Source organism: Zonotrichia leucophrys, chromosome 19, assembly GCF_028769735.1.
Source record: "Zonotrichia leucophrys gambelii isolate GWCS_2022_RI chromosome 19, RI_Zleu_2.0, whole genome shotgun sequence".
NCBI classification, from domain to species: domain Eukaryota; kingdom Metazoa; phylum Chordata; class Aves; order Passeriformes; family Passerellidae; genus Zonotrichia; species Zonotrichia leucophrys.
The window spans coordinates 7882143-7896773 of NC_088188.1; the positions used below are offsets into that span (position 1 = coordinate 7882143).

Here is a 14631-nt window from a genome sequence, read left to right on the forward strand (position 1 = left end):
CTAATAAAATGTGTCCAGTGCAGAAAGTTAATTCTGGTTTTGCTGAGGTGCTGTAAAGCAGCAGAAGGTGGCTGTTGGCACATGTTCCTGCACTAGGAAAACAATGTGTGTAAAAACCCTCATGTAAATCCATCCCTCTGGGGGGAAAAGTACTTCTCTGTGATAGTTCACATGGTTATAACAGGCTCTGAACGAGGGAAGCTGCACTCATCCCAAAATAATAAATAAACCAAACCAGTGTGGGCAAGTTCAGGATCCAGCCAGCTCTGATGGAGCAGCCAGAGCTGGGGCTGTGAACCTTGAGCTCACCTCAAACTGCTGCTCCTTTCAGGGCACTTCAGGCAAAAACTGAGGTTTGAATCCTGGGATTTTGGGGCTTCCCTGTTAATGCCATCGTGGTTTGGTTCTTTCCTGTGACAGCAGAGTGCCTGAATGCAAAGGTCCAGGTGGGAGTGCAAGGGGCAGCAATGCTCCTGTGTGCAGATCCTTCTGTGTGTCCCCATCAAATGAAATGTACCCTGGCACAGCTTTCTTTCAGCATCTGGAGATGTCCAACTTGATAAAAATTACTTTGTTCAATATAAATTAAGAGTCCCCCTTTGTATCTGTCTGACCCAAAGTGTTGCTGGTCAACAGGAGTGTTTCCATTTGCACTACACCCAAAGGAATAGTTTCAGTCTATTTTTCCCATATGTTTTTTGCTCTGATTTAACTCTGGATCCTCAGAAAACATTCCCTTCCACAGGACTTAGTATACAACTTTGTTAAAAAAAAAAAAAAAAAGGAAATCAATGTCAATATCTTACTTTCTGTTTGCTACAGGAAGGTTTATTTTCTTTAATTGTTTGAATTTTTTCCCACTTTCTACCCTGAGCTATTCAGTGCTGCTGGATGCCTCAGCAGTGGTGTGAAGTTCAATCCCTGTTCTGTGTTTTGATGGTGAACACAATATAAAGCATGAAACCTGCAATGAAAAGGTAACCAGTTATTAAATTACCTTCACCTCCCCTGCTGGTTTAATATCCACCAGAGTATACAACCCCTTCAGGTAGAACTTTTTTTAAGCTCCTTAGACTGAAACTCAACCACTTCAGCCCTGTGAGTAACAGCATTTGCTAATCCGTGCTATTTTGCCATTTCTTACATCAGGAAATGCCCCGCTGTGCCACAACCATACAGAGACCGAGCGCTGCCAGGATTTTGTGAAATCTCCTACTTTGGGTCAGCGCTCTGCTGGTGGCCAATTTTATTTTCGGTGCTGCAACTCCGCTCTCCCGGAGCAGCAGCAGCAGCAGCCGGAGTCCTCGAGTTTGGGGACAGCGAGGGCAACTTTTTATTCCGAATTGTGCAAAGCGGTGCCCAAAACCTCGGGGGAGCCTCACACCGAGGCCGGGGGTGCGGGAACGGGGTCGGGGTGCAGGAGCGGGGCCGGGGGAGCAGGACCGGGGCCGGGGGAGCCGTGCCGGTGTCGGGGGCTCAGGAGCGGGGCCGGGCGCTGCGGGGGCGCGGTGCCGGTGCCGCCGGGTCCCGGCCAATGGCTCCGCGCCGCGCACTCCCCGCCCCGCTCGCCCCGAGCAGAAATAGCCCCGCCGCCCCGGCAGCGGCTTTTCCGCGGGCAGCAGCGGCAGCGGCGGAGCATCCCGGGCAGAGGGAGCATCCCGGGCGGAGCAGCCCCGATGGCCCCGCGGGTGGCGGCGGCTGCGGGCGGGCGCTGAGCGGACCCGCGGATGCCGGGCGGGGGCCGGGCGGTGCGGGCAGCGGGCGGCCGCCACCCGGGGCTCGCCGCGCCCCTCCGGCCCCCCAGGGCCGCGGGGAGCCCGGACATGGGCGTTCGGCTGCCCCGGGGCGTGCTGGTGCCTGCGGGAGGGCGCCCGGAGGAAAGTCCCTTCTTCCCATGAGCAGCGCCTGCTCCCGGCGCGGGGCGCTCGCCATGGACACTGTGAAAACCACCTACATCGTGCTGGAGCTCATCATCGCCGTGCTCTCCATCGCGGGCAACGTGCTGGTCTGCTGGGCCGTGGCCATCAACAGCACCTTGAAGAACGCCACCAACTATTTCCTGGTGTCGCTGGCCGTGGCCGATATCGCCGTGGGGTTGTTGGCCATCCCCTTCGCCATCATCATCAGCATCGGCTTCCAGGTGGATTTTCACAGCTGCCTCTTCTTCGCCTGCTTCGTGCTGGTGCTGACCCAGAGCTCCATTTTCAGCCTGCTGGCGGTGGCCATCGACAGGTACCTGGCTATCAAGATCCCCCTGAGGTAAGAGCTGGAGTGGGAGCGGGCAGCGGCATTCCCCGACAGCCCGGGGCTGATATTCCTGCTCTTAGCGCTTCTAATCCCTGGTGCTGCCCCGAAAGTTTCACTGCTGGCAGGTGGTGGAAATAGCAGAGGTTTGTCTCTCGCTCGCTGCAGGAATGGGATCAGTGTCCCACTTTTGCTTCGGAACACACCTGGAGGTTCAGTTTCTTGAGGATGTTTGCCTTGGGAGGGTCAGAGGTTTCCGGGCGGGCCCGCAGCGGTGTAAGGCTGTGTTTGGGATGGTTGTGGCTCATCTGCGCAGGTATTTATTTATACAGGCCCTTTATTGCGGTGTCCAGGCATCTCTCAGGTGATTAAATAGATTAAATAGAGGAGCAGTCACTCTTTCTCCTATTTCCTACTGTGAAAGGAAAAAAGGGGAGCAGAAAGGTTCACAGGGCAGATTTTAAGTTTTACAGTTCAGTCTCATCCAAGACATGAATTGTTTTCCTTCTAATTCATGGGAATTGAATTAAAATGGAGGGAAATGTATGGAATAGAAGTTACAGGCGCCTCTCCAGTGGGCTGGTGCAGCAGCTTCCTTAAGCTGAAGCGCACCAAACCCCGGCTTTGCATTGTGTTTGTTCATCTCGGTCTCCTCCGTGTCTCGGTTGTCCTTCCCTGGGAACTGGACATGGATGGAGCCCCCGGGAGTGCAGGACAGCTCCAGGGGCTGTGGGGAAGGAGGGCAGATGTGGAGCAGGGACCTCAGCTGAACCCCGCAAAGCCGCAGCTTCCCCGGACTCCGCTCGTCCCCGTGCACGGCAATGAAGTCACCCTGAAACGGCTTCAAAAGAGAGAAAACCCTTTCACCCTGTTCTGGCACCCTGCATCTGACACCTCGCAGAGTTGAGCAAATATGAATTAGTCATCGGGCCGAGGAGGAGAAGCACAGCCGTGTGTCTGTGTGTCCGTGTGTCATGCGAGCGCGGCACACGGAAATCCCGGGGGATGTCGCGCAGGCGGGAGCGGACCTGCAGCACACAGGGACGGGGACAGGTGGTTTCCAGCATCCCTGACCCTGTTTCTGACCCTCACAGAGCCACCCCGGCCCCGGAAAACGCTGCCGTGTCTTTTCCGTCGCTCGCTCGGGGTTTCCCCGGGCTGCTGGGGCAGCGGCAGCTACAGAAGCAGGTCAGATTTTTGAGTTTCAGTTTAATCACACCCCTGGGCACAAGCTGTCAGGCAATAACTCTGTTTTTGTTCCACAAGCACTTTCTGCAGCTGAGGAAATGTGGTGAGGGGTCTGTGCTCTGCTGGAGCCGGGGGGAGGCAGAGGATCAGAAATGCCCTGAGGGATCGTTCCTGTGCTCGCAGAGGAAAGTGCCTTTGCCAGCTGGTGAAACTGCCAATATTTCCTGCGCTCCTTTTCCCCCGGTCCTGCTCTCGAGCAGGTTTGCTCCACTCTCCATCAGGGCAGTTCATCCCAGGGCAGTTTTGCCTTGCTTCGGGATTCTTTCCCAGCTTTGCTTTCCTCACCCCTTCTGCCGCCAAATCTTTTTTTCCTTTTGCACAAAATCTTTATTCCTATGAGTCCTTTCAGGCTGGACACAAGTGGAGACCAAGGAGTCCCATCCTGGGCTGGCTAAAGTGTGAAATTTGGATTTAACTCCATCTTGGCATTGAGGCCTCTTTCAGTGCTCTCAGGAGGGACCAGCAAGCAAAAAACTCCTTCCAAAGGAGGGAGGCTCTCCCTGTGAGGAGCAGGACAATGGACAGGAGATTTAGGGACTGATACTGAAAGGCTTTTTTTAGTTGTGCACCAAGATCAAAAGGGGACAGAGGAGGTTATAAACCTCCACAGGCAAAACCCTTCTGGACTGCAGCAGGGCTTTCCCAGCAAGGCTTGGTTGGAGTTTTCTCTTCAGCATCATTATTCCACAGTGCTGCTGGCAGGGAGGGGGGAGGAAACTCTCCCACCACCCTCTCTGGGCAGGAGCATGTGCCATTTCTGGGCTGTGCTGTGGGAATGGGAAGCTGATCATCAGTTTCTAGGAATGGAGACTGTAGGAAAAGCTTTTCTCATTTAAACACCAGTTCTGGAGGCCAGTGCAGAGGCTGAGACCAGGCCATGAAGTATTAAATGTTTAAGAAAATGATTTGTGCCCAGCCCTGCCCAGCGATTACCATAAATAATGTGGTTGTTGCAGAGCAGATGAGTGTCCTTGTCACATCCAGTGCTCCATCAGCTCCCTGTGGGAAGCTCAGCAGGGACATTAAGGACTGGCTGTGCCACATTATTTAATACCCTTTCAGAGCTGCTTGAGAGGCTGGGCAGGCCTGTGGGCTGGGGTGCACAGCAGAACTTTGCATTACAGCCAGGCTAATAATGGATTTTTCAGCTCTGTGGCTGAACCAAGAAATCCCATGGGGAAGAGGAAAATTGTTTCAGTGAAACTGGAACAGGGATGTTGGGAGGTTTCAGTGAAGCAAAGTGATCCTGACCAACCTGGCAGATTTTGGGCTCAGTTGCCCAACCCTTCCGATGTGGCTGTGCTGCTTTTTGAGGTCAGGACCTCCTCACTGGGGAAGGAACTGACAACTTCTCATCTGGAGAACTACAGAACAAACAAATCTTATTTTAAAAATGGTGGTTTGGAGCCCTCCCTCTTCTGGCTAAAAATATTTGCTGAATTTGACCCAAAGCCATGAATTCTTTGTGTCCCTCGAAACTCATATTTCGCTTGTTTGCTTTTGATGAATTTTCTGTTTGTGGAGAAGCCCCCACCCACATTGCCCATTCTGTGCAGCTGCAGCTCCCAGCCCTTCCCTTGGCCATCCCAGGATGCAGCTCCTTGTCCTTGTCCCCTTTTCCTGCCCCCTCCTGGCTGCTGCCAGCCCTGAGTGCCCATCCCTGTGCCCAGCTCCATCCCAGCCAGGGAATCCAGCATCTCTCAGCAGCAGCAAATCCATCCTGCACACAGCACTTGGCACAGAGGCTTTTTTTGCTCTCTGGCTTCCTCCAGGGCTGGATTTCACCCCACAGTCCCGTAGCCGGGAGCCAAAGAAGATTTGTAGGTGGAATAAACCAGTTTCCTTTTATTTGCATTAACCCAAATCCTTTGGCATGGAGAAGAATTGTAGGTAGGGACGGATGCCTGGAACAAACGTGTCAGGAATTAGGGAGGGAGAAGAGAATCTGTATTTAGAGAGCCAAAGGAGAGTGAAGCCCTGAGCAGCAGCCCAGTGTGTGCCCCTGTGCACGGGTACCTCCTGCAGGACAGTGACTGTGCTGCTGCCTGGCAAACCCCAGCTGGGACCTGCCCTGGGAAAATCATCCCCAGTTCCTTGGGATTTGAGCTGATCTGCTCCTTGTCCTGGGTTCGGTTCTGCCCCATCTTCAGCTTCACCCCCTGCAGATGTGCAGGGCTGATGTTCCAGGGAAGCTTTGCTATGAACTGGAATCCCAGCCACATCCTCTCCCTTTCTGCACATCTTTGAGCCTTGCTGCCCCTCCTGCAGCCAGAGGATGCTCCCGTGGATTCCCAGTCAGTTAATGGGATCAGGATCTGTTAATGGTGCTGCCCTGACCTGCCTCTGCTCTGCCAGTGTCCCACAGGAGCTGCTGCTCCCTTGGCTCTGACATAGGAAGGCAGGAGTGCAGCTCCTTCCTTGTGGGACAGATTCAATTTGGGTTCTGCTGTTTTTCCCTCATCCTTTCCAGAGGTGGCCTGGCTGATGCTGAGGCTCTGTGCTGCAGAGGAGAGGCTCACTCTGAAGTGTTCCTCTGCAGGGATCTGTTCCCAGATCCCTGTCAGATCCCAGCTTTGCTCAGCAAAGCAAACTGCTGGGGTTTGATGTCAGGTGGGACTGGAGCCACTGGGGGAGCAGAGAAAATCCTCCTGGTGTTCACCTGGCACCCTGTGAGTGCCACCAGCACACAGAGCTGCTCTTCCTCCCCATGCCCTGTGCCCTTGCCTCATTTCCCTCTGTCCTTGCCCTGCCCTTCACCTGAACCCTGGTGAGTTCTGCTGCTCCCCTGTGGCTCCTGTGCTGTGCCCACTCCTGAGCATCCCAATTCCGCTGCCAGAGCTGCTGTGCCTGGCCTTGGTTATCCCTGAGTTACAAACTGCAGTGCCACAAACCCAGCAGGGGCAGGAGGGCTGGGGTGTTCCCTTGAGCAACCTTGAGGGAACTTTGTGGCTGCCGAGATGGGCCCAGGGGGTTGTGAGGCTGCTCCAGCCTCTGGGTGCAGCCAAAACACAACAACAAGATCAGGAATAATCACACGTGCCCTCGTGGCAATAAAGTAGAGAGGGGAAATCACAGCTATTTTTAGCTGTGAGCAGCTTGGTTTCCTTAAAATGCACATCCCAGATTTTTATATCTTTTCCGCACCTCCGAGGCCACTTCCCAAAAAAACAAAAGTCCTGACAGGAAAAGGAATTGGGGCCTCTTTGGGACCTCTGCCCCCTCTGCAGCAGCTGGGGGACAGCAGGGATGCCAGGGAGCATCGGGGGTGTCAGGGCTGGCTCCAGGCTCTTGGCTGAGGGCACTGATCTCCAGTGGATTGAGTCAGAACCCAGATTTTTGAATTTAGAAGGTTTTTATTCTGTTTTGGCCAGCTCAATCTGTTAAAAAAATACAGGTTAATTTTAAGATTTTTTTTTAAAAAGGAACTTTTGAAATCCAGCAGAATTTTGCTCCAGAAGATCTTTTGACCTCTCCCTGCAAAAAGTACACGAAACCAAAATGTTTTGGCAGAAACTGTTTTATCTTGAAGTTGCAAGTTTTTGCTTTGTTAGTTATCAAGCTGCTGCTTGGGATTTTTATGAAATTTGCTGTTTGCCAGAGCAATGAGAGTCTGCCCTGGCCCTGGGCTGCCCCAGGCAGTGACCACGCGGGGCTTGGGGACTCCTCTTACTGTATTTGATCCACAAGATGCCAGGAATTGGTGACTCCAGCTGTGCCTACAGATGTGTCAGTCCTCAGGCTCTCAGGCTTGCAGAAGGGACCGAATTTAGGGAATTTGTGCAATCCAAGGAGAGGATTAACTCCTAATCCAATGGATGACATCAGGCCTGGGCAGGAGCCACAAATAACCTGGGAGTGCCTCAGTGGGGGTGTGTCCCTGTGGGTGTCCCTGCCCTGCCACCCTGCAGTGCCCTCTGGGCACAGGTGTCACTGGGACAGGGGACAGAGCACAGTCCCTGCAGGAGCAGCTCTTGGCCATGTCCCCCTTCTGCTCAAACCTTGCATGGGATTGTGCCCCTTGTGCTGGCACAGGCTGGGGGCTCTGTCCAGCCTGGCAGTGCCCAGGCAGGGAGGAGAGGATGAGGATGGGCTGGGGGCTCTGTCCAGGCAGGGAGGAAGGACTGGATGGGCTCCTGGAGCTGCTGGGATGAGGCTGGGAGGGCTCGGGGCTGACCCTGCCCCATGTCCCAGCCTGGGCTCTGCAGCCAGGGCAGTTGAGCAGCAGCTCGGTGGGGCCGCTGGGGGGAAAGGCAGAACTTTGGGATGAGGGTTCCTCCCCTTTCATTGCAGAAGGAGGGTCCAGCAGGGATCTGCCATCCCCCTTATCTGCTATCGCTTGAGCCGGCGCTGGGAGGGGCAGCTGCCCCTGACCCAGCCCCTATCTCACCTCTGCCAGGCACCTTAAACTCTGCACAGCCAGGCCTGGCCCTCGGGGAGCCTCGGGAGGACAGAAACCCCCAGCAGGCTGATAGAGCTGATAAGGCTGGGCTGCAGAGCCCGGGGTGCAGAGGAGGAGCTCAGGCCTTAAACGGGGGAGAACTGCGGGGCTGTGCTATAGGGCTGACCCGGGAACAGAGAGCACCGGGATCATACTGGTTCCACACCAGGATCACACCAGTATCACACTGATTGCACACCGGTATCATACCAGTATCACACGCTGATTCCACACCAGTATCACACCAGGATCATGCTGATTCCTCACCAGGATCACACCGATCCCTCACCACTACCACACAAGTATCACACCAGTACACACACTGGTTCCACCCCAGTATCACCCCAGTATCACACACTTGTTCCACAGTCCCGCTCTCCCCTGCAGGCACGGCACCGTTTTGGGGCAGCTGCTGCTGTTTGGCTGCCGGGGGCTGCTGGAGCGTGGGAGCAGCGAGCAGGGCGAGGGGCTGAGCTCATTTCCTTCCTGTGCTCCGGGGCTCTTTGGCCTCCGTTTGCCCCAGCCCCGCTTGGCCCAGCCCGCTGACACCCCCGGTGTCTGAGCTCGGCTTTCAGCCGCTTTTTCTCACCCTGCCGAGCAGCGAACGCGGGCAGCTCTCACCTGCAAGCCCCGAGAGACGAGAGGCGCCTGCCCGGCCCTGCGAGCCCCCGCAATCCCCGGCTGCAGATCCCGTGTGAACCCCCCGATTCCCAGCCATGTGCCATTTGCGGGTTTTATATCTCTCGTGTTCCTGCCTCCCACATCGCTGCACAGCCCCGTGGCTGTCCCCTGTCCCTCTCCCGGCTCTGTCACCACCCAGGCAGGGAGGGCTCGCAGCAGGGATGAGGGCATGGATGAGAATGTCCTGGGCAGGTTTTAAACCTGCAGGTGTCTGACAGCCCCGGCTCGTGGCTGGGGACACGGGGACCAGGGAGGGGACACTGCCTTCCACCCGGGAGGGCTGGGGGTGCCCGTTCTGTTCCTCTGGGGGTGCCCCCTCCTCTGCTCCTCCTGCTCCTGACCCCTGAGCTCACCTGAGCCGGGCTGGCAGGTGACAGACACTGTGACAGTGTGGCAGTGTGACTGTGACACTGTGACACTGACACTGTAACAGTGTGACTGTGACACTGTGAGACTGTGACACTGTGACTGTGGCACTGTGACACTGTGACTGTGACACTGTGAGACTGTGACAGTGTGACTGTGAGACTGTGACACTGTGACTGTGACACTGTGACACTGACACTGTGACAGTGTGACACTGTGACAGTGTGGCAGTGTGACTGTGACACTGTGACCGTGTGACTGTGATATTGTGACACTGTGATTGTGACACTGTGACACTGACACTGTAACAGTGTGACTGTGACACTGTGACACTGACACTGTGACAGTGTGATTGTGACACTGTGGCAGTGTGACTGTGACACTGTGATGTGACACTGTGGCAGTGGCAGTGGCAGTCCCGCCCAGCGGAAGGCCGGCAGTGCTGCTGCTGTCCCTCACAATGGGGACAGATGCAGGAGGAAGTGATTTGTCTGCCCAGGACAGGGACACTCGCAGATGTCCCACTTCCCCAGCTGACAGCGTCACCACTGAGCACAGCTCTGGCCGCCAACTCCTTCCTGCCTCAACAGAACAGCTTTTTCTTTTCATTTTTTTTTCCTTTTTCTTTCTTTTTCTTTCCTTTTCTTTTTCTTCACCCCCCTCCTCTCTAAGGTGCAATTTATGATTCATTTAAAATGTCCTGCCAGGACATTTCAGCTGCTGTGTGATCTCCATTTCGTGGCTGTGCATGGAGCACAGAGGCAGAGAAGGTGCTCATTTTGTTATAGCTAAAAAAAAAATTAAATCAATTAAAAAAAGAGCAAGATGCAAAGTACAGCTGTGAGGAGGTGACAAGGACACAATGCTTGGCAGCCGAGCTGCTCTCACCCCTTGTGGATGGAGGTGTCTGTGCATTTCCCTTCACACTTAAAATAGAAATATATGCTAGAGCACCTGCCTGGTCCCAGCCCTGCAAATTCCATCTGCTCCTCTCCTGCACCCAGCAGCCTGGGCAGGGGCAGGGTGGGGAGGGAGCTGGGGAGCACAAACCATGGGTGGGTTTGGGGTTGAAGCTCTGGAATTGTTCATTGGGGACTGATCCTGCTCTGGAGGCAGTGGGAGAGCCCAAAGTCCCTGAGCAGCCTCTGCTGTGACCCAGGGCCAGCAGGGACAGGCCAGGGCTGTGTGGCACCCCCAGGCTGTGATGTGGGACAGGCAGGGCTCTCCTGCTCTCTGACATAAACCATGTGCCCATAACCCCCTTCCAGAGTGTTTCCTCCAGCTGCCCCAAGTCCATCACCCCAAAATCTGAATTTCTCCTGCTGTGCTTTCCTTGTCTGACCGAGCCCAGGGGCAGCAGGGCTGGGCTGGGCTCCCCAGGGTCCAGCAGGGGCTGGTGGCAGCTGCCAGGGACGTGCAGGACATGACTCAGTTCCTGCCAGGCCGGGCTGGCAGCGTGTCCTGCTCTGTGCCAGCTGTGCTCAGCACCAGCCTGGGCACCTTGGCTGCTCCCCAGCCCCAGGAAGTGGCAGCAGAAATGCAAAACCCCCAACCCCAACCATCCTCCAACACACAGAGCGAGAGTTCTGACCAGAATTCACTCCTTTGGTGTTTGCTGTGAGCTCCTCCAGGAAAGCCCTGGGGTTTGGAGGGGCCATGGGGACGCTGCTGTGGGAGGGCCACCAGGAGCAGGGGACACCTCGTGGAGCCCTGGCTGTGTGGGTGAGGGCACAGCAGGGACAGCCCCAGCTGCCCAGGGGACACTGCAGGGCTGAGCTGTCCCTCAGGCAGCCCCTTGTCCTCCTGCAGTGACACTGTGGCCAATGCTCAGCCTCTGCCTCAGGACAGGAGCCTGAGCCACCCCACCATGGCCTCGGGGTGGGAGCTGGGGTCATTAAAGCCTTCATGCTGATTGCACCAGCAAAGAGACTTCAGAAGGAACTAACACATTGCCAGGTTATTTAATTCCAATAAATCATTTGAGAATATTCAGCTGTTATTTACATTAAGGCAACATTTGATGCCTCCGGGGGAAGCACAGAGGTGATTCAATATTTGTTATACATTAGTTGAGCAGACTTAGGTGAGTAAATTTACTTTAATGGGCCTTTTTTGTCTAATAATATTAAGCCTAAAGAGAATGAAGGTTTGCTGGAGAATTCTGAGCTGTGGAAATCTGTGGGTTCCTCACTGTCTGACCCTGTTTTGTGGAGCTTAGGGAAGAGCTTGGGAGACTCCTCATACCTGGATCTGGTGACATTCATTAATTTAATTTTTTAAGCTTGTGCTTAACTTGTGTTGACTTAAGGGCAATACAGGCAGGGTCCCACCAAATAAGTGTATTAAGGTAATTAATTAACAACTCTAGGACATCAGGCTATTCTCAGTTTCACCTTGGGCTCTTTGGGCTGCCCACAGCAGTGACCACCAGCTGGATGCAGAGATGGTGGGAGGGCTTTGCCATGCAAATGCTGGGGAAATGAAGAGCTAATCTGAGCAGGGCAGTTGTGCCCTGTGAAAAAACATCTCCACCTCTGTCCTGGGCCTCCAGCCCTCCCCACTGCTCAGCTCTGGCTCCTCAGCCCGGGATGTTTTCACATCTTCCCTCGGGGGATATAAAAACGCACGTGCCATGGTCCCTGTGCAGCTCTGCTGGGAGGAGCCAGCAGCTCCAAAATAAACAGGACACCAGGACAGCCCCTGGAACACCAAGTGGCTCCTTGACTGGTCGTGTGAACCTTCAAGCCAAGCCTTATCTTAGCAGAAGAGTTCAGGAGAAGAACAGATGGAAGAAGCCTTTTTTGGGGCCAAGTGTTTCCAGCAAGAGGCACCAAATGTCACCACCCTGGGACCTCAGCATGGCCAAGGTGGCTCCTCCTGCTCCTGAGCACACAAACCCCTCCATTCCTTCAGTTTCTGATTCTAAACAATGGCCCTTTGGCATTTTCCAGTCTCGCCATGGTAGGTTTTGGGATGGAGCACCTGGAGAGTGCCAGAGTTCCCTTCCCACAGCAGAGCCGAGGGAGCAGCAGCTCCTGGTGCCTCTGCAGCACTGACTGAGCTGGGCCAGGGCTGCAGCTCAAGACTCAGACTTTGCCAAGAGATTGGATTTCTGTCAACTTCTCAAATCTCAATGATTTCAGGTCCCACAAGCCCAGACCAGCTCCAGCTTCTGAAAACTTAATGTGGGGTCTCAAAGCAACAGGCTTGGCCTCACTGATGGCCTGTTTGAGAACTTCTCATCTTCTAAGTATTGGAACTTATTAATAATGAGAGAAAAATGCAGGAGAAGCCCCTCAGTGACTGGATCTACCCTTCAGACACCAACCCATGGTCTGTGTCCACAATTCAGCAGCACCTAAATGTGGCTGCTGCTCCTGCATCCTCCCAGCCAGCCCAGCCTGAGGGAGCTGGGGGCTCCCCCAGCCCCTCTTGGACCCCCAGCGTCCCCCATCCTTGCAGAGGAGCAGGAGCTCACTCACACAGTGATTCACAGCACAGCTGCAGTTCTGTGGGAATAAAACCCTCCCCTGTTCACGGCCGGAAGAAAATCAGAACAAACGTTCTTAGGGAAGGAGGAGCAGGGCAGCCCAGCCAGAGTAAACAAGCACTGAGAGAAGGGTGTGGGAAGGAGGGGACGTGTGGCAGCCAGCAGGCTCTGCCTGGCTCTGGAGAGGACAGCAATGGGTTTCTCATGTTCTCTTCTGGCACCTGCAGGTTCTTCCTATCTCCAGACAGGGATCTGACGGATGCTTTGATTTTGGCAGCTGCTCTGGGTGCTCCCAAAGCAGACTTTTGACTTTTGCTGCTTCAGGTTCCAGCTCTGCTTGTGTGTCTGAGCATCTGAGGGCTGGAGGGGCCACGAAGGGACTCAATGGGATGAGGAAGGTGTGGGGCAGCACCAGGCTCAGCTCTGCACCAAACTGTCCCTGGGCCACAGCAGAGCTTCTTCATAACCCAGGCGGGACTGCAATGGAGAGCTGGGCACCAGCACTGCCCCAGCTGGACGGGGTCAGCCCAGGAACTGCCCAGCAGCTGCCCCAGCGTGCCCAGCAGGGGCTGCTCAGAGCCAGAGAGCGCCAAGGAGCCTCCCTGTCCGTGCCCTGCTGGCCGTTGGTGCTTTAGGATCACGCAATGATAAAGGTTTTTTTAAGCCTCCGAGTCCCTTCCCTCCCCTTGCAGGGGGTTTGTGGGCTGGGGCAGTGCTGGCGCCTCTCAGGAATAGTAAATGAGTCACGTCCCGAACCACGGCGGGTGGGTGGAGACACAGGTGAGAGGTTTTGCCCCTCGGGCGATCAGAGAGGTGAGGCCCCCTCGTGGGTGTGGTTTTTGTCTCATTAACCAAAACACGATGCCTTTAACTGCAGGGAAGTCACCAGTGCTGGTTTATGTAACATTTGCTGTGGTTTTGTCCCGGGGGCTGCAGGTACAACAGCCTGGTGACCGGCAAGCGGGCGAGGGGACTCATCGCAGTGCTGTGGCTGCTGTCCTTTGGGATTGGACTGACCCCTCTGATGGGCTGGCACAAAGCCATGAGCAGCTGTTCCAACGCCACCAACGAGACAGGGACGGAGCCCCGGGGCTGCTTCATCTCGTGCCTCTTTGAGAACGTGGTGACCATGAGCTACATGGTCTACTTCAACTTCTTCGGCTGCGTGCTGCTCCCGCTCGTCATCATGCTGGGGATCTACATCAAGATATTCATGGTGGCCTGCAAGCAGCTGCACCAGATCGAGCTGATGGGCAACTCCAGGACCACCCTGCAGAAGGAGGTGCACGCAGCCAAGTCTCTGGCCATCATCGTGGGCCTTTTTGCCTTCTGCTGGCTGCCCCTGCACATCCTGAACTGCATCACGCACTTCCACGAGGGCTTCTCGCGCTCCAAGCCCGAGTGGGTGATGTACGTGGCCATCATCCTGTCCCACGCCAACTCCGTCATCAACCCCATCATCTACGCCTACAGGATCCGGGAATTCCGCTGCACCTTCCGCAAGATCCTCTCCAAGATCCTCTGCAAGGCCCAGGAGCTCCCCAAGTGTCCCTCAGAGCACAACCAGCACCTGACTGCCATCAACATCAGCTCTCCTGCAGCCTCAGTGACCGTGTGAGCCCGGCCCTGCTGCCCTGGCACTGCCCTGGCACTGCCCTGGCACTGCCAGAGGGCTCAGACATGACCACGATGGACTCGTGCAGCTCTGGGTTTATTTTGATTTTTATTTTTGTAATTAACGTCGTGCCTGGTGGAGGAGTGACCTGAGCAGGGACACTGAGTGCGGCTCGCCCTCCTCTGTAGCCCCTGGGCTGTGATCCCGTTGTGTTTCCCTTCCAGGTGTTCCCTTTCCACATTGGACACTGACTGGGGAAGACTCACCTGCTGGGGGGGTGTTTCCCCAATTGTGCTGCTCATGTCAAGTCATAGGATCTTTATTTTAATTATTATTATTTTTTAATATTTGGATTCATTTAGGAGTAATAATTTTGTGTCTGTTTTTTGAGTTGTTCTCCAAGTTCATACTTGACAGCACTTTGGTAATACCCTAATTATTCCATCAATTGTTTGATGCAGCTTGTATTCTCTGATGGGAAAAAGTCTTACTTAGCCCAGTTGCTGGTGTGAAACTCAATCTGTGTTCCAGGCACTGAGGGGAGGGACT

General features: G+C 54.9%; 1 protein-coding gene across 1 annotated transcript; it reads left to right on the forward strand.

Moving 5' to 3' along the window:
- The first annotated feature begins 1636 nt into the window (after positions 1 to 1636).
- ADORA2B (adenosine A2b receptor) lies at positions 1637 to 14397 on the forward strand. Its single transcript, XM_064729140.1, has 2 exons — positions 1637 to 2259; positions 13404 to 14397. Exons 1-2 carry the CDS (start codon positions 1895 to 1897, stop codon positions 14083 to 14085), a joined length of 1047 nt encoding a protein of 348 aa, XP_064585210.1. The 5' UTR covers positions 1637 to 1894; the 3' UTR covers positions 14086 to 14397.
- Positions 14398 to 14631: the final 234 nt, after the last annotated feature.